The sequence below is a fragment of the Podarcis raffonei genome, chromosome Z, assembly GCF_027172205.1.
Source record: "Podarcis raffonei isolate rPodRaf1 chromosome Z, rPodRaf1.pri, whole genome shotgun sequence".
Lineage (NCBI taxonomy): Eukaryota > Metazoa > Chordata > Lepidosauria > Squamata > Lacertidae > Podarcis > Podarcis raffonei.
The window spans coordinates 22556595-22584506 of record NC_070621.1 but is presented as its reverse complement, the minus strand read 5'-3'; the positions used below and the strand labels follow the sequence as shown (position 1 = coordinate 22584506).

The 27912-nt window shown below is 49.2% G+C and overlaps 3 protein-coding genes across 4 annotated transcripts in view; 1 reads left to right on the top strand and 2 right to left on the bottom strand.

Moving 5' to 3' along the window:
* ZDHHC15 (zinc finger DHHC-type palmitoyltransferase 15) overlaps positions 1-1100 on the bottom strand; it is a 34560-nt gene extending 33460 nt beyond the window's left edge. Inside the window, exon 1 of one of the 2 annotated variants that reach the window (XM_053373909.1) lies at positions 916-1100. In XM_053373909.1, coding sequence (XP_053229884.1) covers positions 916-1033 — 118 coding nt within the window. In that variant the 5' untranslated portion in view covers positions 1034-1100. The remainder of the gene's footprint in view (positions 1-915) is intronic. The other variant, XM_053373907.1, reaches the window with a different exon arrangement.
* Positions 1089-3483, bottom strand: LOC128406961 (uncharacterized protein K02A2.6-like). Its single transcript, XM_053374859.1, has 3 exons — positions 3477-3483; positions 2601-3405; positions 1089-1326 (listed from the first exon to the last, which is right to left on the bottom strand). Exons 1-3 carry the CDS (start codon positions 3481-3483, stop codon positions 1089-1091), a joined length of 1050 nt encoding a protein of 349 aa, XP_053230834.1.
* A 138-nt stretch (positions 3484-3621) lies between these two features.
* The window catches only part of LOC128406487 (uncharacterized), an 82920-nt gene continuing 58629 nt past the window's right edge, over positions 3622-27912 (top strand). Inside the window, exon 1 of the mRNA XM_053373913.1 lies at positions 3622-3823. Within this exon, the coding sequence (XP_053229888.1) occupies positions 3819-3823 (5 nt within the window). The 5' untranslated portion in view covers positions 3622-3818. The remainder of the gene's footprint in view (positions 3824-27912) is intronic.

Below are 27912 nucleotides of genomic sequence, written 5' to 3'. Positions count from 1 at the left end.
CACCAGGCTCTATCTCCCCTGCTACAACTACCTCAGGTTTTGTGCAACACAATCAAGAGGGTGGCAGGATTGCAACAAAAACAGGAAAGGAAGAGGTCAGGCTAGAGAAAGAGAAGCATTGGGTTTGAATTCTTCCCACCGAAGACTTGAGAACCAGGAAGTCCCTTGTCCCAACCTCGCTCCTGCTGAGAGCTCACAACCCTCTCAGTATCTTGAGGGGGCAACGCTGAACTACGAAACCTCTGTTAGGGCTTGCTGTGCAGTACTGTACAGTATAAGGACTCAGGGCCAGCCCAAGACATTTCGGCACCTGAGGACCCCAAAATTGTGGTTTCTCTTTCCCCATCAGGGAAGAAGGGGGTCGGGGAAAACCCACAACAGGAACATGGGAGGTGGCGCGGGGGTGGGGGAGAGACCGACAAAGGGATCTGCTGCCCCAGGCGGACCCTCCTGTCTGAGGGGGTCGCCTCACCTCGCAAACTCCCTCGATTACGCGCAGTGGGCTCTTGCCTGCACCCCAGCAAGGGTACGCAGGGAGGTTTTCAGCCACCGCTTCAGAAGGAGATGCGGAGCTGACGGCGTCGCATTTACCCGGGAGGAAGCCCACCTGTGCCCTAGGAGGCTTACTCCCTGGGAGACAAAGTGCGCCCAGGATCCGCGCAGCACCCTTCCTGCCTTTGCTCAGAGGGAAACCCCGGTGCGTTCAGAGGGTCTCACTCCCAGGCAAGGCGTTTACCCACGAGGAAGCCCACCTGCCTTTCTGCGGGCGGGGGGGGGCAACGTGCACTCGGGATCTGCGCGTCCTCCCCTTGCCTTTCCCTCCCGGTTACAACTCATGAGGAAGCCCGCCTGTTTCCAGTGGGGCTTGACACCCAGTGAGAATCCGTGCCCCTTGCGCTCCACGCCCAGCCTCACCCAAGCAGAGCTCGAAGACGTAGGCGTAGTAGGACCAGAGCACCACCAGGGTGATGATGGCGACGGGAACCCAGCCGAAGACCCGCTGGCAGCACCGCAGGCCCCTGGACAGTGCCATCTTCTCCCCGCCCGGCCCGGCCTGGCGAGGCGGCGGCGGCACATCGGCGGTCCATTTAGCGAGGCTGGAAGGCAGGGGCGGGGCGCGGGGCGGGGCGGGCAAGGAGCCCGCTCGGAACTCGACTCCAGCGCCTGGGTGGGGCGGGACCCTGAGAGGGAGGAGGCGACACTTTGGAGCCACACTTCGGGGTTCCCCGTCGAAGGCGCCTTTTGCTCACCAGGCGCCATTCGCGGGGCTGCCTCGAGCATGTAGGCTGGCCTCGCGAGGCTTTGGAGCCCTCGTCGGTATTAAAGCTGCCGAGAGGTCAATGGGATTGTTGTATTAATTAATAATTAGGTCATTTAATGCTGCCGCTGCAGCCAAATAAGCCCATACGGGCCCTTGGCATCCTCAGCCTGGAGCCAAGCCTGGGGGGGCACCAACGCAAAGGACATAGGACATAGGGTCGATCAGTTCCCCCACCTAAATTGGAGGTGAAATGGAAACCTGAAGCGGAGTGCTGCTTGTGGCATTCTAATTTCTCTATCTCTTTGGTGGCAGAGTCAGCGGTAAGGCGGGGCGGGGAAGGCTGGGCTTGCAGCACTTTTCATCCAGCTGTTCTGCAGCGCCATCTAGTGAGGACTTTTTCAGGAACAGCAAACCACTTGGCGCTCCAGTGACCCATTGGACGAACTCTGCTTACATGACCCGAAAAGCTGTTTGTGGACAAATGCCGTCTCCCTCAGCCTGAAAGCGAGATTACCTTTACCTTTACCTTACAACACCAGGCATGAGAAGACAGGCAAGCCTCTCCAGACTTCATCCAGTGAAAGTATACTTGCTATACTGGTTGAACATACTGGGAAAGGGGGCAGAGAGGCATCACGCCTTGCCTGAGGTTAGGAGATAACAGCACGTGATAGCTGTTAAATGTTCAGAAAAAGTCAGAAACCCAAGGCAGTATAAGTTCCTCAACTACATTTATTCAACAATTGGGAGTGACAACAGCTCACTCATAGGAAAACAAGAACCGAACTGACTGGACAACGCAATACTAATGCGAAGCATGAACTGACCGTTGACAGTTGAAAGAGCATGCGCTTACTTGCTGTTAGAATGTTCATCTACCAACATTTCTACGATTGGTTAGAACACCCCTTGTAACATAAAATGTGTTAAACCCAATATATAACACTCCTCCCCCCAACTTCCTAACAAAAGGCACAAACATAGTCATCAAGGTGTGCGGCCTTTTCCGCTCCCGCTGGGACCGTCGCAGTTCCTGTGCCCGAGTGGGTGACCCAGGAGGCTCCTCCGGTACCCGCGGTCTGAGTGGGGCAGTCAGCGAGGCCGGCTCCGAAGGGGTCACTGCCGATGGAGCCACTGAGGATTCCGGCCTGAAGTTGCCCTGCTGGGGTAACTCAGTCACCGGCAACCCGTCTGGTTCCCACCCTGGCCTGGGCACAGAATCTCCTGAAGTACCCATTTCTCTGTGCTCTGGTTCCACTTGAAGTTCTGTATTCAGAGGTGCCCTGGCTCTGATCTGGTCGAGGTGTCTCTTCCAAACCAGTCCCCCCTCCAACCCTACCTTGTTGGAAACTGGATCTGTACAGCGGGCAATGATACCAGGGAGCCAATCCTGTCCAGACCCATAGTTTCGGAGGTACACAGTGTCCCCGGGGAGAACCTTCTTGGAGCCCCCTGCACCACAGTGGATGGCTGTTGCTCAAGAGCCCGGTCGGGGTGTATACGATCAAGGAGGGTAGTGAGCCTCCTCCCCATAAGCAACTCCTCCAGGCTCCAGCCAGTCACTGTGCTTCGGGGGATGTGTTGGGCCAATAAGAACTCCGCTAACCGGAGAGTCCAGTCTCCATGCACCATGCGCCTAAGCGCATCTTTTGTAGTATGGACCATGCGTTCAGCTTGGCTGTTAGTGGCCGGGTGAAAAGGAGCAGAATGAATGTGGATTCCATCATTGGTTACAAATTCTTTGAATTCCGCTGAAGTAAAAGTGGTCCCATTATTACTCACCAGTATGTCTGGCAAGCCATGTGTCACAAATAGCTTCCTGAACGTGTTTATAGTCGCTCTAGCGGACATGGTTGAGGTCGGCACCACCTCGAGCCCCTTGGACTGAGAGTCGACTACTATTAGGAAGTGTTGGCCCTGAAAGGGCCCCGTGAAATCCACGTGCACCTGAGACCATGGGGACTGTGTGGACTCCCAGGACTGTACTGGTGCCTTGGGTGGATCCGGCCAGGAGACCTGGCAGGGCTCGCAACGTTTCACCCAGCCCTCTATTTCTGAATCTATGCCTGGCCACCACACATAGCTACGGGCCAATGCCTTCATCGGAATGATCCCCGGGTGAGACACGTGCAGCCCTTCTAAGACTTTTTTTCCTTAACGGGACGGACGGACTATGACATGGCTACCCTATAACACACATCCTTGGTGAGTAGACAGCTCATCCTTGCGGGCTGTGTAGCATGAAAATTCTGGACCCAGCTTCCTGGGCCACCCCCTCCCCACCCAGTCCAAGACGCAGGATAACAGCCTATCCTTTGCTGTTGGCAATGTCCTTCACATGCAAGGGCTGGTCCGGTAAGTCTTTCAGCCGCAGGATCTGCATGTCCGATGCTCTTGGTTTTCTCCGCAGCTGGCGCAGGTTCCTCACGGTGCGTCAGATGATCGCTGGTTCAACGATGCTCTCGTAGCTTGGGAGCAGTGGTGTCGGTCGGATCAGTCCAAAGCTTGGTGGACATCCTCATTGTGGGAATCTACGGAAGACGACCGGTCTCGCTGGATGTGGTGAGTTGTGGGCCGCCTCGTGGGCATTATCCTTCTCAAAGGCTGTGGCCATATTCATTGCTTCCATCATCGTGATATTGTCAGAGATGGCTGTCTGACGAACCTTTCGAGAAGTCCCTCGATGTCATTGAATTGGCAATTCAATGCAATCGCCCAGAGCGCTGTGATGTATTCACTCACTGACTCTTGTGCTTGTTGCTCTCTATGCGCAAAGTCGTAGTGGCGGTGGTTCTTAGTTGGCTGAGGCGTGAGGTGTCTTGTCATAGCCTTTGTCAGCTCATGGAAAGTGCATGCCTTTATGTCCCCGGGTGCCATCAGACCTTCCAGTAGAGTGATGGCAGAACTTCCCAGCACTATCAGTAGCACATCCGCCTTGTCTGCCTCCCTAGTGAAGCCTTGTAGTCGGACGTAGCTCCTTATTTGGTGGAGCCACTGCGGCCATTCTGCAGGATGGCTCGGGACTTTGTGGAAAGCATGGCCTCCATGGGGCTGTCCCTGAATAAGTTTGGCCCAACTCATAGCCGCGGACATGCCTTAGACCTGGTGTTTACCTCTACGGATGTTGGTGATCTGACACTAACTAAAAGCAAAACAAAAGAAGTGCCATGGTCAGATCACTTCCTAGTACAACTGGACTTCTCCGCGACCCTTCCCCTCTGCAGGGAGGTGGGACCGATTCGGATGGTCCGCCCCCCCCCCCACTTAATGGATCCAATTGGCTACCAGAGAGTGGTAGGGGATGTTTTATCCCAAGTTGATGGCCTTTCAGGTGATTCCCTGGTGGCCCGCTGGAATGCGGAGTTAACCAGGGTTATTGACTGTCTGGCTCCGAAGTGCCCTCTCCAATTGCATGGAGCCCAGACAGCCCCGTGGTTTTCCCTGGAGCTGGGGGCGATGAAATAATCGTTGAGACGGCTAGAGCGCCAGTGGCAGAAAACACATTCTGAATAAGACCGGACACGGGCTGGAGCTCAACGTCGAGCCTGCCAAGTGGCAATGGCGACGGCGAAGAGGGCCTTCTATTGCATCTGCAGAAAACAGCAGCAGGAGACACTTTCAGGTGGTTCGCAATCTATCGGAACCACCTGCATCACCAGGGCCTGGTTGGGATGCAGGTGGTTCTTTTGCGAAGCTTTTGCAAAGTTTTTTGCAGATAAAGTCGCTCAGATTCAGAAGGAGGTAGACTCCACCGTGGAAGCAGGGCCGGGGCGGGAGAGTGCTAGAGTGTCTAGTTTTGTTACATGGGATCAATTCCAATCTGTTACCTCCGAGGATGTGGACAGGCTGCTTGGACAAGTGAAACCGACCACCTGTCTCCTTGATCCTTGCCCATCCTGGCTGATAAAAGCGAGCCGGGAAGGGCTGGGTGATGGGCTCTGCGGGGTGGTGAATGCTTCCCTCTGTGAGGGAGCCTTCCCAGACCCGCTGAAAGAGGCAGTCATTAAACCGCTGCTTAAAAAAACATCTTTAGATCCGGCCAATATGGCCAACTATTGCCCAGTCTCAAATCTACCATTCTTGGGCAAGGTGATTGAGCGAGTGGTTGCTGTACAACTCCAGGCACGACTGGAAGAAGCGGACCATTTGGATCCCTTCCAGGCCTCATCATGGGACTGAAACTGCCTTGGTCACACTGGTCAATGATCTCCAGTGGGCTAGGGACAAAGGTGAGAGCTGTTTCCTAGTTCTGCTGGATCTCCCAGCGGCTTTTGACACCATTGGCCATAACATCCTTCTGGACCATCTTGAGGGGCTGGGAGCTGGGGGCACTGTTATATGGTGGTTCCGCTCCTTTCTCCTGGGCTGTGTCCAGAAAGTGGTGATGGGGGATGAGTGTTCAGACCCCTGGGCTCTCACTTGTGGGTGCCTCAGGGTTCTGTCCTCTCCCCTGTGCTTTTCAACATCTACATGCAGCCGCTGGGAGAGATCATTGGGGGTTTGAGCTGGGTCTTCATCAGTATGCGGATGATACCCAGCTCTACCTCTTTCAAATCAGAACCAGTGATGGCGGTGAAGGTCCTGTGTGAGTGTCTGGAGGCGGTTGGAGGATGGATGGTGGCTAACAGATTGAGGTTGAATCCTGACAAGACAGAAGTACTGTTTTGGGAGACAGGGGCGGGCGGGTGTGGGGAATTCCCTGGTCCTGAATGGGGTAACTGTGTCCCTGAAGGACCAAGTGCGCAGCCTGGGAGTCATTTTGGACTCACAGCTGTCCATGGAGGCGCAGGTTAATTCTGTGTCCAGGGCGGCTGTCTACCAGCTCCACCTGGTACGTAGGCTAAGACTCCAGCTGCCCGCAGACTGTCTTGCCAGAGTGGTGCATGCTCTAGTTATCTCCCACTTGGATTACTGCAATACGCTCTACGTGGGGCTACCTTTGAAGGTGACTCGGAAACTGCAATTAATCCAGAATGTGGCAGCTAGACTGGTGACTGGGAGTGGCTGCTGGGGCCACATAACACTGGTCCTGAGAGATCTGCATTGGCTCGCAGTACGTTTCCGAGCACAATTCAAAGTATTGGTGCTGACCTTTAAAGCCCTAAACGGCCTCGGTCCTGTATACCTGAACGAGCGTCTCCACCCCCATCGTTCAGCCCAGACACTGAAATCCAGTGGGCCTTCTTGGTAGTGGCAGCCACCCTGTGGAACACTCTCCCTTCAGATGTGAAGGAAATAAGCAGCTATCCTATCTTTAAAAGACATCTGAAGGCAGCCCTGCTTAGGGAAGTTTTTAATATTTAATGCTGTATTGTTTTTAACACTCGATTGGGAGCCGCCCAGCGTGGCTGGGGAAACTCAGCCAGATGGGCGGGGTATAAATAAATAAATAATAATAATAATAAATAATAATTAAGCGAAGCCTGGTGGCGGCTGACTATGACTGGTGGCCATCCTCAGACCTGGAGCAGTCGCTTGTGCGATTGTGGGTGGTTGTGAAGACGTGGCAGGTGCGGTCTCTTTTCTGGGACTATTTGCTGAGTCCAGCGTGGCGGTGAGGTTGCGCTTAGTGCGAGGCGGCAGGTGGCGGTGCTGTGGTGTGGTCTTGGGCCTCTGGCAGCCGGCAGGAGCTCATCAATCCCACCTTTGTTGCCAATGTTAAATGTTTGGAAAAAGTCAGAAGCCCAAGGCAGTATAAGTTCCTCAACTATGTTTATTCAACATTTGTCAGTGACAACAGCTCACTCATAGGAACACAAGAACCAAACTGACTGGACAACACAATAATAAAGCTGAGTATTAACTGACCGTTGTTGACAGTTGAAAGTGCATGCGCTTACTTGCCATTAGAATGTTTGTCTACCAACGCTTATACAATTGGTTAGAACGCTCCATGTAACATAAAATGTGTTAAACCCAATAGACAGCAATAGCAATTATGCAACAGCTCAGGCAGGGCTTGCCCAAGGTATTTTGGCACCTGGGGCAAACCACAAAGTGATTCCCGCCACCCAGAAAAAAAGTGGAAGGCAGATCCAGTGGCAGAGCTTCACACTCTGGCACCAGGGGGTGGAGAGCAGGCGTGAGTGTGGCGTGGCATGCGTCCTGGGGGCATGGCGTGCATCCTCGGAGCATGGCGTGACACCTGTGGGGGCATGGCACCCAGCATGGGCAGGGGTGCAGCCACGATGGCACCCCACCGGGTTCGCACTGCCAGAGGCGGTGCGCTCCCCCCGCACTCCTCTTCCTCCACCAGTGGGCAGATCTACATTGGGAACAAGGAGGGAAATAAAATCAAGATTCAAGATGGTTGAAGTGGGAATTGAAGGCCATTGTGGGAAGGAAAGTAAGGTAAAAGGTAAAGGACCCCTGGATGGTTAAGTCCAGTCAAAGGTGACTATGGGGTTGTGGCACTCATCTTGCTTCTGGCTGAGGGAGGTGGCATTTGTCCACAGACAGCTTCCGGGTCATATGACCAGCAGGACTAAACTGCTTCTGGCAGAATGGGACACTGTGACGGAAGCCAGAAAAATAGCTTGCTCTGAATCACTCTGGGTGGGTGTCAAGCCCAGGAGACCCCAGAGGGCAGCTCCTGCCATTTCCTCCCTAGGGGTGGGAGGAGACCATCAGCATCTCCTACTTGCCAAGGGGCCACCACAGAGGTGACACGGGGTAGGAGGGCTGTCAAAGAGGAAATGGCTTTCAAAGAGCAGCTTTCAGTGGCAACAGCAGTGGGTGATGGATTCCCTGGAGGCCAAAGGCCCTGCTACCCTTGTGAATCCTTCTGCCTGAGCTGGTTGCCTCACCTTGCCTCATGGGTAGGCCTGCCATGACCTCAGGTTCTGAGAAGCTTCCTTGGCCTGCCATAATTCTTCCTCTGTGGCTTGCCTGCTGCCACTGCCACTCACCTCAGAACTTGCTGCAGTTACCTGGCATTTCTCTGAAAGCTGCCGTCATGCTGCAGTTTGCAGCGCCACCTGTCTATGCCCAAGAGAGATTTAATAATAATAATAATAATAATAATAATAATAATAATAATAATTATTATTTTTATTTATACCCGGCCCTCCCCAGCCAAGGCCGGGCTCAGGGCGGCTAAAAAGCAATAATAAAAACAAGTTGAATGAATACAACTTAAAAACAAAATTAAAATACAACATTAAAATATTGAAACATTAAAATATTAAAATGTAGCCTAATCGTAGGAGGAGAAAGGAAAAAGAAAAAAGGAAGAGGGGGAGGGAATCAAATTGGCTCCAAGCCAAAGGCCAGGCGGAACAACTCTGTCTTACAGGCCCTGCGGAAAGAAATCAGATCCTGCAGGGCCCTGGTCTCATGAGGCAGAGCATTCCACCAGGCCGGAGCCAGAGGTGAAAAGGCCCTGGCTCTGGTTGAGGCCAATCTAACTTCCTTAGGGCCTGGGACCTATAGGGTGTTGCTATTTATGGACCTTGAGGCTCTCCGTGGGGAATACCAGGAGAGGCGGTCCCGTAGGTATGAAGGTCCTATTTAGTGTGATGACACATAAATATTTTCAATACATAGAATATGTTTTTCACATACGGTATTTTCCCATGTATAAGACAATGGTTTTCACTATAAAAAGAGGCAAAAATTGGGGGTCGTCTTATACATGGATAGTGAATGCATGGGGGGGTAGTGGGCGGGCGATTGGCTGTGATTGTGGTGAGCAGGCAGGCAATTTGCAGCTACAGCGAGGCGTGTGGGCGTGCATTGGCAGCTTTGGCAAGGCAGGTGGGTGTGCAGGCAATTTGCAGAGGCAAGGCAGACGGGCAATTGGCAGCGAGCGGGCAGGTGTTTGAGCGATTGGTGGCAGTGACCTCCTCAACAACTGAAGGGTGACCTCCCCCCTCCCAAAAAACCCTCATAACTCAGGGCGATCTCCCCTCCCCTCCCCCAAAATATTGATTTCTTAATTTGGGGTTTGAAAAATAGGGGTTGTCTTATACATGGGGGCATGTTATACATGGAAGAATATGGTAGTAAGAAAAACATTATGAGCGGACAGATACAGGTCCCAAGAATTCGAAGGGACCCAGGATGCCATTCTGACTGATTGTTTCCCACCTCCCAAAAAGCTCATAACAATACATTTGGGCTAAATGTAGTGATAGTGTTTCCAAACCTGCTCTAAAAATGTTCCATTTTAGAAATTACTGCAGTCGTCACCTTTGTTCCTGAGACTAAGTCTCTGGGCCAGACAGAAGTTCAAGGGATTTTCTTTCTCACTTGCATGCAGCTGCATAAATGTTAAAATCTACACAAAGGAAAGGCTAGTTCCCACATAAAAGTGCTTGCTATGTAAAAAAGGGGGGGCGGGGATGCATAAATCTGCCTCTGCTGGATAGTTGGTCTACAGCAATTATTGAGGGAGAGGTGATTTTTGCTAGGAAAATGAAACAAAGGCAATATTGCAAGCGCGCCATAAGAGGGCGGCAGAGCCTGCAAAATAAGGATCCTTGATTTAAAATTAGCACCACACCCCTGTACAAGTCTATTCAGAAATCCCATTATGTTCAGTAGAGGTTACTCCCAGGTAAGTATACACATGATTGCTACCTAAGCTCTCATTGTCTTCTCTAGAGTATGTAATTCTTCTTTGGTGATCACTCATAGCCGAGTAAGATTCTTTTCCATAAACACAGTTTTAACAGTGAGTCTGCAAGTGACTGTGGAGGCCAATTCTGGATCCACACGTCCTTTCACAGTGGTGACATAAGTTTCTGGGTGGTAGCTGATCACTGTGAGGGTTTGCCAAGCGTTCCTTCCTCCTAGCACATTTCTCTCTTTTGTCCTGAGTTCGAGCATCTTCAAAGTCCATGACACCTTTGGCAAAGGCTGTTCTCCAACTGGAGCGCTCACAGGCCAGTGTTTCCCAGTTGTCAATGTTTACATTTTTTAAGATTTGCCTTGAGAAAGTCTTTAAACCTCTTTGGTTGACCACCAGCATTACGCTTTCCATTTTAAAGTTCGGAATAGAGTAGTTGCTTTGGAAGATGATGATCAGGCATCTGAACAACATGACCAGTCCAACAGGGTTGATGTTGAAGAATCATTGCTTCAACACTGGTGGTCTTTGCTTCTTCCAGTACAATGGCATTAGTTTGCCTGCCTTCCCAAGTGATGTGTAAAAATTTTCAGAGACACCGTTGATGGAATCTTTTAAGGAGTTGGAGATGGCGTTTATAAGTGGTCCATGTTTCACAAGCATACAATAAGGTTGGTAATTCATTAGCTTTGTAAACAAGCATTTTGGTTTCCCTGTGAAAGTTCTGGTCCTCAAACACTCTGCACTTCAATCGAGAGAAAGCTGCACTCTCAGAGCTCAGTCAATGCTGGATTTCAGCATCAATGTCTGCCCTTGTGGAAAGACAACTGCTTAGGTAGGAGAAGGGTAATTCATTAGCTTTGTAAACAAGCATTTTGGTTTCCCTGTGAAAGTTCTGGTCCTCAAACACTCTGCACTTCAATCGAGAGAAAGCTGCACTCTCAGAGCTCAGTCAATGCTGGATTTCAGCATCAATGTCTGCCCTTGTGGAAAGACAACTGCTTAGGTAGGAGAAGTAACTGACACTTTCCAACATTACACCATTGAGTTGGATTTGTGGCGCTGCAAAGGGGCTGTTTTTTTGCTTTTTGGTGAAGCACTTTGGTTTTTTGGATGTTGAGCAATGGGCCAAGCTTTTTGTAAGCTTCTGCAAAGATATTTAGTATGGTTTGGAGGTCATCCTCTGAGCGCGCACACACTACGTTTTCATCAGCATACTGAAGCTCTATGACAGAAGTTATGGTAACCTTACTGTGGTTTCAGCCTATTCAGATTAAAGAGCTTTCCATGTGTTCAATATATGATTTCTACTCCAGTGAGGAGTTTCCCTTCGACAAAGTATAGGATCATGGCAATGAGAATAAAAAATAGAGTTGGGGCAGTAACACAACCCTATTTAACACCTGATCCTACTCTTCCACTTTGAGAGCCATTGTTAACTGCGATTGTTGCTGTCATATTATCACAGAGGAGTCGAATGATGTTCACAAATTTATCTGGGCAGCCCATTTTCAGAAGGACAGTCCACAGGGCATTACAATTTACAGTGTCAAAGGCCTTAGGTCAATAAACGCCATATACAGTACAGGGGCTGGTTTTGCTCTTTGCATTTTTCTTGAAGCTGTCGAGAGGTGAAAATCATGTCCACTGTCCCCCTAGAAGGTCGAAAACCATTTTGGGATTCAGGAAGGGCAGCCTTGGATATTGTTAGGAGACAGTGCTAAGATCCTTGCAAGAATTTTGCTAGCTGCAGCTAATAATTAGATGCCTCAATAGCTTCTGCAATCCGTTCTATCACCTTGTTAACAGAGATCGGTAATTTTGGCATTCCTAAAGTCTGCTTGGATCTCCTCTCTCTCTCAGAGTTTTTTGATGAGCTTGTGAAGTTGTGTAAGTTCAATTCCTCCCACTTTGAAGACTTTGGCAGGTATCCCATCAGGTCCGCTGGCTTCGTTGTTTTTCATTTGGTTAGTTAGTAGCTGCACACAACTCTCCCAGATTTGCAGATTCTGCAAGCTCATCTCTAATTTGTTTTTGCACAAATTGTGAAAGGACCTCAGCAGCTACGAGTGAGTTGCAGGTAAGGAGATGCTGGTAATGTTCTTTCCAGAGCAGTGCAATAGCTTTTTATCTTTTAGAAGTGTGGTACTGTCCGTTGAGGTTAGGGGGCACATGCCATGATTTATTGGCACATAGATAGTCTTTGTGGCTTTAAAGAAACTTTGTGCATCATGAGTGTCGGCTAAGTGCTGGATCTCTTGAGCTTTTTTTATCCACCAGGTGTAATTTAGTTTTCTGGTTCCTCTGTGAACCTCAGCCTTAGCATTGGTATAGGTTTTTTCTTAGTTGCGCAGTTTCTATCTCTTTGCCAGATCTGAAAGGCCTTCCTTTTCTTGTCAATAATGCGTTCAACCTCACTTTCATACTCATCAAACCAGTCCTGGTGTTTCTTGGTTTGGTATCCAATAGTTTGTTCACAGGCTGCAATAATGGATGTTTTTAGCTTGGTCCAGTGTTCCTCAATGTTATCAGGGAACTCCGAAAGCAGGTGGTCCTTAAAAGCCATTTGGAAGTAATCTCACTTAATGGGATCTTGAAGGGCTTGAGTGTTCATTTTGCGCCTTGGTTTCCTTCCTTGAAGGCTGCGTTGAGGTATAATTTTGATAGCCACCATGGAGTGTATTAATTGGTGATCTGTCCAGCAGTCAGAACTCGTCATAGCTCTGGTAAGGAGCACATCATGGCAGTCTTCAGCTGGGACAATTACATAGTCTAAGAGGTGCCAGTGGTTTGACCAAGGGTGCCTCCATGATGTTTAAATATTTTTTTTTGTCGAAAGAGTGTGTTGGTAATAACAAGGTTGTGTGCTACACATGTAGTCAAAAGTAAGATTCCGTTCTGGTTGCTGTTGCCATCTCCTTCTTTCCCAATAGTCCCAGCCACAGATTGAAATCTCGCCTAATTCTTGCATTTAAATCACTCAGGCGGATAATTTTATCCTCCTTAGGCGTCTCTGTTAGGATGGCATCCAGCTGAGAGTAAAAAATTTCTTTAATGTCTTCATTGGCATCCAGTGTTGGTGCATAAGTGCTGAGAATAGTAGCCCATTGGGTTTTGGTAAGTTTTATTCAAAGGGTTGAAAGTCGCTCATTAATGCTGGTAGGGACTTCTGACAAGAGCTTCACAAGATCATTTTTGATAGTGTGTATTAAACGTTCTTGTCCCAGTAGACCTATTCAGAAGGTCTACTTCCTTCAGTTGTCCTTCTCCTGCTCTTTGAGTTTCTTGAAACACTGCAATATCCACGTTAAAACGTCACAGCTCTCTTGCAATGATGGCGGTTCTGCATTTGGGATACCCATTATCTGTGTTATCCAACAAAGTCTGTATATTTCATGTTCCAAAGTTCAAATGTCTTTTACGACTACTGGGTGGTGACCCCACTGGGTGCGGTAATCCAGTTAGGGAAAAACAGAGGCAGACTATGTTTAGGGATTCTTTTCTTGCCCCTCCCTCTTTTTGGGGTGAGCAGAGTGGATCCTAAATAGGGCTGCTCAGTCATGGATACAGCTGTCAAGCTGCTCAACTGCCCCATTCCTTGAATCATAGCAAATGAATCTGTATCCACAGCCCATGTGCAGGTTCATGACTAGAGGCTTCTAGATTTCACTGTCCTGCCGCCATTACCATTTGCAGATAGCCATGGGACTTTTTTGGGTTTGGATTTGCCATGTGTGTGAATTTGTTTTATCTTTGTAGATCAGTGTGTGCTGACCATGATACAGTCTTTGCAGTAAGGCTCTATTCTGATGGCATGAGTATCACAACGAATGGTAGATTCTTATCTGCTGCAACCTTCATCCGCCTTCACAGCCATTGTAACATGCCACTTGTTATCTTCTGCCTGTTCTGCTGTTGAGGACTTCTTGGATCATTCTTTGTCCAGCTAGTTCCCATTGACGTTACTGCCTTGGGTGACCCTGCTGGGAGTACAAGACTCCTGACAGCTTCACTCACAAGGGTCATAATAATAATAATAAATAATAAATTTTATTTATACCCTGCCCTCCCCAGCCAAGACTGGGCTCAGGGCAGCTAACAACCAATAATAAAAACAAGTTGATTGAAATACAACTTAAAAAACAAGATTAAAATACAACATTAAAATGTTAAAATGCAGCCTCATCTCAGGAGGAGAAAGGAAAAAAGAAAGGGGGGGGGGATCAAATTGATTCTAAGCCAAAGGCCAGGCGGAACAACTCTGTCTTACAGACCCTGCAGAAAGAAATCAGATCCAGCAGGGCCCTGGTCTCATGAGACAGAGCGTTCCACCAGGCCGGAGCCACTGTTGAAAAGGCCCTGGCTCTGATTGAGGCTAATCTAACTTCCTTAGGGCCCGGGACCACTAGGATGTTGCTATTTATGGACCTTGAGGTCCTCCGTGGGGCATACTGGGAGAGGCGGTCTCGTAGGTACGAGGGTCCTAGGCCGTGAAGGGCCTTAAAGGTCAAAACCAGCACCTTAAACCTGACCCTGTACTCCACCGGGAGCCAGTGCAGCTGGAAAAGCACTGGGTGAATAAGCTCCCATGGCAGAGACCCCGTGTTGAGCCTCGCTGCAGCATTCTGCACCCACTGGAGTTTCTGGGACAGCTTCAAGGGCAGCCCTGAGTAGAGCAAATTACAGTAGTCAAGCCTGGAGGTGACCGTCGCATGGATCACTGTGGCCAGGTCAGGGTGGGAAAGGTAAGGGACCAATTGCTTGATGCGGCGAAGGTGGAAAAATGTTGCCTTGGCTGTTGCTGTAACCTGCGCCTCCATGGAAAGGGAGCCCACTCACAACAACAAAGTGATGATCCAGTGAGTGAGAGTATGAAATTATCACATGCTAGCCCCCAGAATTAGGACTTACGTTTGTGGACTACAGAAGATTTAAGTCATGTAAAAAGCAACGGATCAGGCAGATCAAATATCTCAAAGACTGCCTCTTCCCCTACAGACCTTCTTGGGTGCTGAGATTGCCAGAGGGAGCCCACTTGGTAGTTCCTCCACCCACAGAAACTTGGGAGTGGCCTTCTCTGTGGTAGCCATTGAGTTGTGGAACTCCTTTTCCACATAGAGTACCTGTCACTATCATTATTCAGATTCTGGCGAATGCTCTCTAGGCTTTTGACACCTGGGGTGTGTATTTCTAGGAACCACTTATTTATGTGAATGTAAATTGGGTATATGGGATGTTAGGGGAGGGTAGTACCTCTGGTGGGGGACACATTGTGCTCCTTCTGGGGTAGTTTGTCCACCTTTGGTCCCCACCCTGCACTCAGCTCTCACCTGTAGCTCCTAGAAGCTGTCAGTATTCAACAGCAGCCACACCCTGGGAAATGGCTTCAAGTGGTCAGTTAAACCAGGTAAGGGTAACTGATGGGTCTCAAACCCTTGGTGAGTTAGGGACTTCCCCTGCATGGGAAAATAGGCTATAGTGGATTGAGCGGACATGAATAATAGTGGGTCCAATGGTCAAGAAGGCGGTTCCTGCACATGCTGTAGAGGGAAGTGTGAGGTAGATTGGACTCAACAATCTGGGAAGGATGTCCATCTAGGGGAAGGAAAACTTTGATCCTAAACCTCTGCTGCCTTGCAGGATATATTTGGGAGAAATAATGGCTTAGGAATAAACCCTACACAAATCTGGAGTGAAGTGCCTAAGATGGTTGGATGGCACCTTGCAGGCCTACTTCTGCCAACCTCTGCAGCCAAGGTGGTTCCAAATGTGTTGCTCTGCTTTCCTTTGGGGCAGATCAGTGAGGCTGAGAGGGAGGTCTTGTCATATGGGCAACCCAGGACCTCCATACACACTGCCATGGCTTGCATACAGGGGAGGTCACTTTGGTGCTGCTAATACAGCGGCTTGACTTCACCCCCAGAGGGGCACTCCATTGTCTCTTGAAACAGGCAGATGCCAACCAACCTACCATATTGTTTTAAAATGTTTTTGATATTATCTAATACTGTGCTTTAAAATTAATGTTTTGATTTAATTATTGTAACCCCACCTGGGACGTTAGGGTGAGGTGATAGAGTGTAACGAAAACCACAACAACTCCTACCTAGCAACCAGGTGAGAAAAGTGAGGAAAAAGCCCACCCATTTGCTGTGTGGCCCACAGCAACTTCTTGGGTACTGCTGAAATGTAATACAGTGGTACCTCGGGTTACATACGCTTCAGGTTACATACGCTTCAGGTTACAGACTCTGCTAACCCAGAAATAGTGCTTCAGGTTAAGAACTTTGCTTCAGGATGAGAACAGAAATCGTGCTCTGGCGGCGCGGTGGCAGCAGGAGGCCCCATTAGCTAAAGTGGCGCTTCAGGTTAAGAACAGTTTCAGGTTAAGTACGGACCTCCGGAACAAATTAAGTACTTAACCCGAGGTACCACTGTACTTGGAGAAAAGGAAAGCAGGACTATTCCATCAATTCCGCTGAGGCACTAGTTGCCTTTGTGTCCCCTCATCTGTCCTATAGCACTAGTTCCATCAGGCTCCCTTAATGTTTCTTTTCCAGCTGCTTATTTGTATAAGTGTTATTTTAAAAACTGGCACCTGAGTTTCCTCTTTTCCTCCTCCCTCCCCACCCCCTTTTCCTTGGACACCATGTCTGTTAAATGATCCTCCACCTCTGTGGCTCTTGCTGCTTCTGTTCCCAACCAGAATGTCAATTATGTTCACAGTGTGGCCTTTTTACTTTTGGTGCAGGGGGCTAGTGAGAATCTTTAATTGGCTGCATAGTTTCTCATGGACATGAGCCAGAGGAGTTTGGGCCCCAGAAACATGAGGCTCCAGAAGAAGAACAGCATGTTCGCCTCATTGCTGCAGCTCGCTCAGATCTGAACCAAGAATGTCAAGGCCAAACTAACATATCAGGATGACTCGTTTTTGTCTGGTCAGCTTCTTGTAATGTCCTATTCACGGAAGCCTATCTTGAAAGTTGTATATCAAACTGCAGACATTCTAGCCAAAGCATCCCCAAGCAGCTTGGATTTTGCAAAGGGCAACGATTTATTTGAGTTGAGAGGGAGCAAGCAGGAACTGGGTAGATCTTTGACAGAAGTGAAAAGGGGGGAAGGCAAAACAAGAGATGGATCTTGTAACGCAATAGCCAAATCCCCCTTGGACTGCTTGATGTCGTAGTCTTCTGCAGTGGTTTTGCCGTATGCTTCTCAAGAGCATTAGTTCCCTCCACCTGGCCTTTCAAGGGGGTGAAAAGACACATCTGTTTGGACAAGGCTGCAGCTAGGCTGGACCACAGACCTGGGAGCCCCCAAATGACCAGCCAGAGAGTGGCAGGTGATGGAGGCAGACCTAAACAGGCCACATGTCACCACGGCACCTATGCATGATGTTGTGGGTTTGTGGGGTCAGTCTGGATGACATCCTGAATTCCTTCCACTTGCAAGAGTTAGGTGATGGTGCTCTCCAGGCTAATGGGTAGGCCTTTCTGCCACCCGCCTCACCTCCAAGTCAACAAGAGCCAGAGTAGTGCAGGAGGCAGAGAGCACAGCCCCCAGATCAGAAATACAGTGGTGCCTCGCAAGACGAAATTAATCCGTTCCGCGAGTCTCTTCGTCTTGCGGTTTTTTCGTCTTGCGAAGCACGGCTATTTGCGGCTTAGCAGCTATTAACGGCTTAGCGGCTTTAAGAAAAAGGAAACAAACTCGCAAGAACTCGCAAGATGTTTCGTCTTGCGAAGCAAGCCCATAGGGAAAATCGTCTAGCAAAGCAACGCAAAAACTGAAAAACCCTTTCGTCTTGCGCGTTTTTCGTTTTGCGAGGCATTCGTCTTGCGGGGCACCACTGTAAGTTACTTTAGTCTTTTCAGTGCTCACTCTGTTCTGAAGACAGGGTCTGGATATGCGAATTACCGTATTTTTCGCTCCATAGGGTGCACCGGACAATAGGGCGCACCTAGTTTTTTTTGGGGGGGGGGAATCAAGAAAAAAAATCTTATTCCCCCCCCCAGCCCTAAAGAGCAGCGTACAGGCTGCCCAACCTCTCCCTGCCGGAGGGGTTGCGCGTGGCTATGGCACAAGCCAAGGCAGCGAGCAGGATCCATCCTGCTGGCTGTTTTGGCTTCCTCTTTAGCCCCGCGCAACCTCTCCCGGGGTGCAGCCTCTCCCTGCCGGAGGGGTTACGCGCGGCTATGGCATCCCGCTCGCTGTTTTGGCTTCCTCTTTAGCCCTGCGCAAGCTCTCCATGCCGGGAGAGGCTGTGCAGGGCTAAAGAAGCCATAGCCCTGTGCAGCCTCTCCCTGCCGGAGGGGCTGCACGTGGCTATCCCTGAAGCCTGGAGAGCGAGAGGGGTCGGTGCGCCTCTCGCTCTCCAGGCTTCAGCGAAAGCAACGTGAAGCCTCCAGAGCACGGAGGGAGCGCTCCCTCTGCGCTTCGGAGGCTTTGCGTTGCTATTGCTGAAGCCAAGGAGCCTGTATTCGCTCCATAGGACACACACACATTTCCCCTCAAGTTTTGGAGGGGAAAAAGTGCGTCCTAAAGAGCAAAAAATATGGTATATACTGTCACCTGAACCGATCCCCTTCGTGGGAGAGCAGCCCCCATATAAAATGGAGGCCTATCACTCTTGAGCGTGTCCCTACAGGAAGGACATGTGCTTGAGCATTGCCATCTGTGTACAGAACCCACATGGAAGTGCCACATTAAAGGCTTGAGTCCAGACTCATTTGTGGAAGGTACTACACTTGATCTTAGCCAAAAGGCCAAGAAGCTGTTTGTGGAAGGGACCCTGATGCAGCAGAGGCTGCCAGTGGGAGAGGCATGTGGGGAGAGGCATGACCTTCCACAATCCCTGCAGCCCCACCAACACCCTCCCCACACTGCCGCAAAGGGGCCCTGTTCTCCTACAACAAAGAGGTGCTGAATGCCAAGTACATATGTTCAGCACCAGGGCAGAGGAAGCAAACTCCATGCTATTTCTGTGATCATAATGGTACTGTGGTTTAAGAGAGTTTTTAATACTCAAAGCTGTGTGTGCTAGGACTGTTTTTCTCTTGGGATTGGCAGGTTTTTGGTCCCCGCCCTCCCATTTTGCTCCAGCAGGTCAGTGATGCAAAAGCAGCAGGAAGGGTGGTTGGGGGGGAGAGAAAGGAGAATTCTCTGCTTCACCACTGAAGTGATATACAGGGTTGTCAGAAGGAGGCTCCTGTAAAAAGACAAAGTCCGGGGTCTGAAACAAATTCATCCACAGTCTGGAGAACCCACAGTCATTAGCACAACTTCTTTTTGAAAGAAGACCATTAGTAAGCAAGGATGACATTTGTTCTTCTTGGAAGCACTCTTAAACTTTCAAAAGCGGCTTCGCCAATATGGAGCCTTCCAAGTGGTTGAGGCTAAATGATGGGAATTGTAGTTGAAAACATCTGAAAGGCACCAGGTTGCAAAGGCCATTTCAGAACAGCAGTGTGAGGTGGCATCTATTTATGACTTATGAATTTTTTTTGAAATTGTGTTTCAACCACTGGTTAACAGGAGTGATGAGCAAAGTTAGGACAGCCTTGCTTGCTTGCTTAATAGTATTCCTGGACTGCTTAGTATTTCAAAAAATTATCTCCTGGTGCACAACATGTACAATATAAAAAAGCTATACCCCTTAAAACAGAAAAAAACCCAACTTTGTGTTTCCCAAGAGCCTCTGACGCTCTGAGGCACTAGCCCTGATAACAAAAGCTGTACAAACGTTACTACGGGGCAAGGAGGTCTAGGTTTGTCCTTCAGTTCTGCAACAGATAATCCACTCAGTGATTCTGCCTCAAGCAAAATGAGCAAGGAAATGGAGTGCCTCCCCTGGGAAGAAAGGCTCCAGCATTTGGGACCTTTTAGTTTAGAGAAAAGGAGAGTGACAGGTGACATGATATAAGTTTATACTATTGTGCATGTCAGGACACGAGTGGTGCTGTGGGTTAAACCACAGAGCCTAGGACTTGCCGATCAGAAGGTCGGCGGTTCGAATCCCCATGACGGGGTGAGCTCCTGTTGCTCGGTCCCAGCTCCTGCCAACCTAGCAGTTCGAAAGCACATCAAAGTGCAAGTAGATAAATAGGTATCGCTCCGGCGGGAAGGTAAACGGCGTTTCCGTGCGCTGCTCTGGTTCACCAGAAGCGGCTTAGTCATGCTGGCCACATGACCCGGAAGCTGTACGCCGGCTCCCTCGGCCAATAAAGCGAGATGAGCGCTGCAACCCCAGAGTTGATCACGACTAGACCTAATGGTCAGGGGTCCCTTTACCTTTATTGTGCATGTCTGGAGAAAGTGAAGAGAGAAAGGTTTCTCTCTACCACGTCTGTGCTTGTGTACACCCAATGAAGCTGAATGTGGGGAGACATGATGAAACACACAGTTAAACTATGGAACTCACTCCCACAGGAGGCAGCGATGGCCACTAACCTAGATACTTTTAAAAGGGCATTACACAAATTCATGGAGCTATTGATGACTCTTAGCCTTGATGGTTATGTTCTGCCTTCACACCTGGAGGCTACGATGCTTCTGAATCCCAGTGGCTGGAAGCCGCAGAAGGGAAAAGGGCTCTTGTACTCCCATCCTGCTTGGTGGCTTCCCATGGGGACATCTGTTCGGCCACTGTGAGACCAGGATGCTAGGCAGGGAGGAAATGTCGTGATCCAGCAGGCTCTTCTTATGTTCTCATGTGCTGCTGTCAAATACATGTACCGTATTTTTCGTCCTATAGGACGCACTTTCCCCCCTCCAAAAATGAAGGGGAAATGTGTGTGCATCCTATGGGGCGAATACAGCCTTTCGCTGAAGTGCGTCCTATAGATGCGCACCGACCCCTCTTGCTCTCCAGGCTTCAGGAAGCTTTGCGCAACCCTCCGGAGCCTGGCATGAAGCCACGCCAGGCTCGGGAGGGTTGCGCAGAGCTGCCTGCACTCCCGGGCTCCGCACAGCTCTGCGCAACCCTCTGGAGCCCGGCGGGAAGCCGCGCTGGGCTCCCAAAGGTTGTGCAGAGCTGCCTGCATTCTGAAGCCTCGGGCACGCTGAAGAGCCAGCGTGGCTCCCTAGGCTTGCAGATAGCAGGCTGTTCTTGGGGCTGGTGTCGGGGGAAGCTCGGGCTTCCCCCGCGCCAGCCCCGTGCCTGGGGGGGAAATAATTTTTTTTCTTTATTCCCCCCCAAAAAACTAGGTGCGTCCTATAGGGCGGTGCGTCCTATGGGGCGAAAAATATGGTAGTTATTTATTTCAGAAAAATTCTATACTGCTTAACTGTAGATCAGAGCAGTGATCTACAGTTGACTCCCCATGCTCTTGCAGAGTGGAGCATGGAAGGAATATTTTATTCTGCGTGGGTGCCTAAGGGCCCCGTTCCTGCCACTCACCCCCTGGCCCAGGGCAGGGCCTGACAGGCCTCAAAGGTTGGTTGCCGCAGCTGCTGTTGCTGCCCAGGAGGACTCAGAGCAGTGCGGAGTTCTTTTAAAAATGTTTTTAAAATTTATTTTTCCCTTTTAATTCTTTTTTGTGGGGGGTGGGTGGGATGGATGTTTAGTTGGGTTCAGGAATTTGTTTAATTTTGGTGTGTTTGTAATTTTCACTGTTTTTGGATTGTATTGTTTTATTGTGTTTTGTGTTTTTTTAAAAAAAGGTTTTCTTTTGTTCTTAAGGGGAGGAGTCAGGGCTGCCTGGGAGTGGGTTCCAGCCAACAGAATGGGTGGGGCAGGTTCCACAGGGGGGGAAGCACTGGGACAACCGATCTCAGTGATCACGGGTTAGGAGGAGGAGTTACGCTAAGAGCAGACCATGTCATTACGGAGGAGGCAGGTTTAGTCGTTGTTTGAGGGTCTGGTCCTGACTTGATGGATACTGGAATCAGCAAGGGATACCCACATGACCTGAAGGTGCTGCTGTGCAATGCCAGGTTGATGATTCATAAGACCACTGCCATCCATGACTTGATCATGGATGGAGGACTTGACCTGGCATGTGTAACAGAGACTTGGTTGGATGAAGCAGATGGGCCTATTCTTGCTGCTACTTGTCCACCAGGTTTCTCTTACGCACAGCAACCCAGGCCTTCTGGGCAGGGAGTGGGGGTTGCAGTGATTTTTAGGAAGTCATTAGTTTGCACCAGGCGTCCTATTGGGAAGACCCAGTTCTCTGAGTGCATGTTCTGGAAGTTGGGCAATAGGGGCAGTACAGGATTCCTTTTGGTGTACCAAGGATTCCCTGTGCGAGCTGCTTCAGGTCGTGGCGGATGTTCTCCTGGAGAAACCTAGTTGGGTTGTCCTAGGGGATTTTAACATCCATGCCGACACGACCTTACAAGGGGCCGCTCGGGACTTCATGGAAAGCATGGCCTCCATGGGGCTGCCCCTGAATAAGTTTGGCCCAACTCATAGTCATGGACATGCCTTGGACCTGGTGTTCACCTCTATGGACGTGGATGATCTGACACTAAGAAAAAGTGAAACAAAAGAAGTGCCATGGTCAGATCACTTCCTGGTGCAACTGGACTTGCCCGCAACCCTTCCCCTCTGCAGGGAGGTAGGACTGATTCGGATGGTCCGCCCCCCAATTAATGGATCCAAATGGTTTCCAGAGAGTGGTAGGGGATGTTTTATCCCATGTTGATGGCCTTTCAGCAGATTCCCTGGTGGCCTGCTTGAATGTGGAGTTAACCAGGGCTATTGACTGTTTGGCTCCAAAGTGCCCTCTCCGATTTCATGGAGCCCGGACAGCCCCATGGTTTTCCATGGATCTGAGGGCAATGAAACAATCGCTGAGATGGCTAGAGCGCCGGTGGCAGATAACTCATTCTGAAGCTGACTGGAAACAGGTTAGAGCTCAACGTTGAGCCTACCAAGTGGTGGTAGCGACGGCGAAGAAGGCTTTCTTCACCGCCTCTATTGCATCTGCAGAAAACAGCAGCAGAGACACTTTAAAGGTGGGTCACAATTTAGAGGAACCACCTGCTACTTCGGGGCCCAGTACAGGCCACATGCAATGCAATCTCCTGCAATGATTTTGCAAAGTTTTTTGCAGATAAAGTCGCTCAGATTTGGGAAGAGGTAGACTCCACAGTGGAAGCAGGGCTGGGGTGGGAGAGTGCTAGAGTCCTGTCTAGTCAAGTTGAGTGGGATCAATTCCAATCTGTTACCTCCGAGGATGTGGACAGGCTGCTTGGACGAGTGAAACCAACCATCTGCCTTATTGATCCTTGCCCATCCTGGCTTATAAAAGCTAGCTGGGAAGGGCTGGGCGATGGGCTTCGCGGGGTGGTGAATGCTTCTCTCTGTGAGGGAGCTTTCCCAGACCTGCTGAAAGAGGCGGTTATCAAACCACTTCTTAAAAAAACATCTTTAGACCCGGCCAATATAGCCAACTATCACCCAGTCTCAAATCTTCCATTCTTGGGCAAGGTGATTGAGAGAGTGGTTGCTGAACAATTCCAGGCACGCCTGGAAGAAGCAGATCATTTGGATCCCTTCCAGTCGGGATTCAGGCCTCATCATGGGACTGAAACTGCCTTGGTCGCACTGGTTGATGATCTCCCGTGGGCTTGGGACAAACGTGAGAGCTGTTTCCTAGTTTTGCTCAATCTCTCAGCGGCTTTTCACATCATGGACCATAACATCCTTCTGTACCACTGTTATACAATGGTTCCGCTCCTTCCTCCTGGGCTGTGTTCAGAAAGTGGGAGGGGGGATGAGTGTTCAGACCCCTGGGCTCTGCCCGTACACTGAGGTCCAGTGCTAAGGGCCTTCTGGCTGTTCCCTCACTGCGAGAAGCCAAGTTACAGGGAACCAGGCAGAGGGCCTTCTCAGTAGTGGCACCCGCCCTGTGGAATGCCCTCCCACCAGATGTCAAAGAGAAAAACAACTACCAGACTTTTAGAAGACATCTGAAGGCAGCCCTGTTTAGGGAAGCTTTTAATGTTTAATAGGTTATTGTATTTTGGTGTTCTGTTGGAAGCCGCCCAGAGTGGCTGGGAAAACCCAGCCATATGGGCGGGGTATAAATAATAAATGATTATGATGATGATGTCTGGAATCCCCCTTGCTCAGAATAATTGCCTGAGATTTCACACGTAGGGACATACATGGGGGGGGGGGTAAGCCTGTCCAGTAACATTTGAATGAGAATCAATCCAAGCTTCCAAGCATGTACACAATTTTTCATATGGAGCAAGCTTGCTTTGGAGGGTAGGACCTGGACCAAGGGATTCAAGTTACAAGAAAGCAAATTCTGACTGTACATTTGGAAGAGCTGTCTGATGTTTTGACAGAGGAACAGACTCCATGAGGAAGTGATATACCATGGGTAGAAAGAGCACATATTATGTTTAAAGTGCTTCAAAATTCACACACAGATTTTCAAGTGGACTTTAAACAAATAAATAAATGCAAATTGTGCAGAAACCTGGAGAAAACAGAACAAAGGAAACAAAACCAAGAGAAACTGAAATTGACAGAGCCATCTATCCCTCACTCTCGGACACTCCAATCTGTCAATCCTTTCCGTGTCCGGGACAGGTGAGCTTTCCCGTGCAGCTTCCGGGAAACAAAAGCCTTTGGGTTCTGGGGGGAATATGGTTGCAAAGTTGAAACTTAAAGGAACTGACGGAAGGGCATCACCAGGAGTGAAGCCTGCATCTCAGACACACGTTTGTGATGTCAAAGTATTTTGAAATTGGATAGAAGATGTAGAAGCACTGACTTTTAACAGGTGGCAGCCATTATGTGCTCTCCATAGCTGACATTTCCCCAGGAAAGCTGAACCACTTTGCCAGTCTGCAGGGCTGATTTTCCCACAGGAGAAATCCTGTGTTTGCAGAGCAGCCAAGGTGCCCTGAAGACCCCTTTCCTGTCTCTTCACCCACACGCTTTGCCTCATCATGTTGGAGCTCCTACTGCAGTGCAGGGCACCTGGTGTGGCAGTTTTCACAGCTTTGACATATTTGCTTACTTAATTCCCACAGAAAGGCCTTATAAATCTATGCCCTGAAAAACCCCTTTCCCCATGCCTCCCGGCCTGCTCTTTGTAAACATCTCTGCATTTGCCCGGGTTCCTTTTAAATTGTTTGAAGCAGATGAAAGAGACAGGCCAATTAATCAAGAGTAGCCATTTTCCTGTCCCAGCAGCCTCTTCCAGAGTTAAAACAAAGACCAACCATTGCTAGATCTTTTTGTTTCGGGGCCTCCCTGAATTTAAGGCTTGTTAACCCCTAAGGTCTCCTGAAACATTTGCTGTCCAAAGGCCCATAGCCAAACTTGGCATGCCTCTGATGAAGTAATGCCATACCTGTCCATCTATCTGGCCTCTTGCTTTACAATATTTGGAGTGAAAATGCATGTCGTATAACTTTTTGTGACATTGTTTAGAAAGCGGCCATTTGTATGTGTCAAAATGAAGTGCAAATCACTCCTCCAGTCAGCAGAAATGTGGTTTTCTTTCTCAATAGATATTTTGCAATGCGTGCTTGTTATGATTGCTACTCAGTTGCACATCGTCCTGTTCCTCTGGAAGAAAGTGCAATGTAATGGAAAACATTGCGGGAGCCATTATGTGCAGATGGCATCCAACCCATCATTTTGGCTCTCCCCATATATAGCAGTTGTATTTCCGTATCACAACTAGCATGAATTAAGTCTGAGTTAACTTGAACATGTCGTTTTGCCTTTCTCTCAACAGCTAAACTGGGTTGAGCTGTAATTAGTGCGGAAATGTTGGCCTCTCTGTAGTGCCTCTGTCTGTAGTGCAGACATCTTGACCAATTATAGTCCAATGTGCCAGCATGGTATAGTGGTTAAGAGCGGTGGAATCTGGAGAGCCGGGTTCATGTCTCCACTCCTCCACAGGCAGCTGCTGGGTAACCTTGGTCTACTCACACTTCTTTGAAGTCTCTCAGAGCCACTCACCTCACAGGGTGTCTGTTGTGGGGGAGGAAGGGAAAGGAGATAGTTAGCCACTTTACGACTTCTTAAGGGGAGTGAAAGGCAGGATATCAAGTCCAAACAACAACTACTTCTTCTTCTTCTTCTTCTTCTTCTTCTTCTTCTTCTTCTTCTTCTTCTTCTTCTTCTTCTTCTTCTTCCTAACTTGCTCAGCTGCTGAGAAAGAGGCAAAGTGCTGGTGCCTAATTTCTTTTTTTACTTCACAGTGTTGAGAGAGGGATCATACTGGATTGGGGCCATTGCATGACATGTGTAGGTGCTGCTGTAAATGCTGCATGTGTCTTCTACACACAAGAGAAAGGCAGGCCTTTGAGACCTGACTTGGGGAAGTTCTACTGTGAGTTGTGAAGGGGGAGTTAAAAATGCCTCTGTGGTTATGAGCAACAGCCACGCAGGGTGCAGTGAATCAATGGGAACCCTAGAAGCCCCCGAAACATATTGTTGCACCTACCCAAATCTCTGAGCATTCCAGTTCAGTCTCCTTGGAATGCTCGTCAATGACGATCTTGAAGTCTTTAGGTTTTATTTACACAGAAATACAACCTGAGTGGGGCTCACAAGATTAAGACTCTAGCAGATGTTGCCCCCACTTTTGGTTCCCAGAAAAGCCTAAGGCCACAGCCTTGGGGTCCATCACAAATCCAGACATGCCTCTGTCTCTCCTGCTTCCAGTATCGGCTGAAACTCAAACACAGCTCTCCACCCCTCGCCCATAGATCTCGATCCTAGTATGGCATGAGACCTGGCCAGGTGGCAACAGAGCAGATTCTGAGAGCACAGAGACGACACACCCAGAAAGTGTAGAACAATGCAGCTGCATGAGAACATGGATCATTCCCAAAATAGAATGATAAATGAGCCTCTTACATATGGACCTTAAGTATATATGCAAACTCCATGAGAAATGTGCGCTGGCTTTTGCCAAGTAATCTCATTTGTATTAGATCTGAATCATAGAATCATAGAATCATAGAGTTGGAAGAGACCACAAGGGCCATCGAGTCCAACCCCCTACCAAGCAGGAAACACCATCAGAGCACTCCTGACATATAGTTGTCAAGCCTCTGCTTAAAGACCTCCAAAGAAGGAGACTCCACCACACTCCTTGGCAGCAAATTCCACTGTCGAACAGCTCTTACTGTCAGGAAGTTCTTCCTAATGTTTAGGTGGAATCTTCTTTCTTGTAGTTTGGATCCATTGCTCCGTGTCCGCTTCTCTGGAGCAGCAGAAAACAACCTTTCTCCCTCCTCTATGTGACATCCTTTTATATATTTGAACATGGCTATCATATCACCCCTTAACCTCCTCTTCTCCAGGCTAAACATGCCCAGCTCCCTTAGCCGTTCCTCATAAGGCATCATTTCCAGACCTTTGACCATTTTGGTTGCCCTCCTCTGGACACGTTCCAGTTTGTCAGTGTCCTTCTTGAACTGTGGTGCCCAGAACTGGACACAGAACTCCAGGTGAGGTCTGACCAGAGCAGAATACAGTGGCACTATTACTTCCCTTGATCTAGAAGCTATACTCCTATTGATGCAGCCCAGAATTGCATTGGCTTTTTTAACTGCCGCACCACACTGTTGGCTCATGTCAAGTTTGTGGTCAACCAAGACTCCTAGATCCTTTTCACATGTACTGCTCTCAAGCCAGGTGTCACCCATCTTGTATTTGTGCCTCTCATTTTTTTTTGCCCAAGTGCAATACTTTACATTTCTCCCTGTTAAAATTCATCTTGTTTGTTTTGGCCCAGTTCTCCAATCTGTCAAGGTCGTTTTGAAGTGTGATCCTGTCCTCTGGGGTGTTAGCCACCCCTCCCAGTTTGGTGTCATCTGCAAATTTGATCAGGATGCCCTTGAGTCCATCATCCAAGTCGTTGATAAAGATGTTGAATAAGACTGGGCCCAAGACAGATCCCTGTGGCACCCCACTAGTCACTCTTCTCCAGGATGAAGAGGAACCATTGATGAGCACCCTTTGGGTTCGGTCAGTCAGCCAGTTACAAATCCACTGAGTGGTAGCATAGTCAAGACCGCATTTTACCAGCTTCTTTACAAGAATATCATGGGGCACCTTGTCAAATGCCTTGCTGAAATCAAGGTAGGCTACATCCAC

Coding starts and splice junctions, on each gene's coding strand:
- LOC128406961 (XM_053374859.1), bottom strand. Junction 1,327..2,600: donor CAGATCCAGTTTCCAACAAG/GTAGGGTTGGAG, acceptor ACCTCTCGGCAG/CTTTAATACCGACGAGGGCT.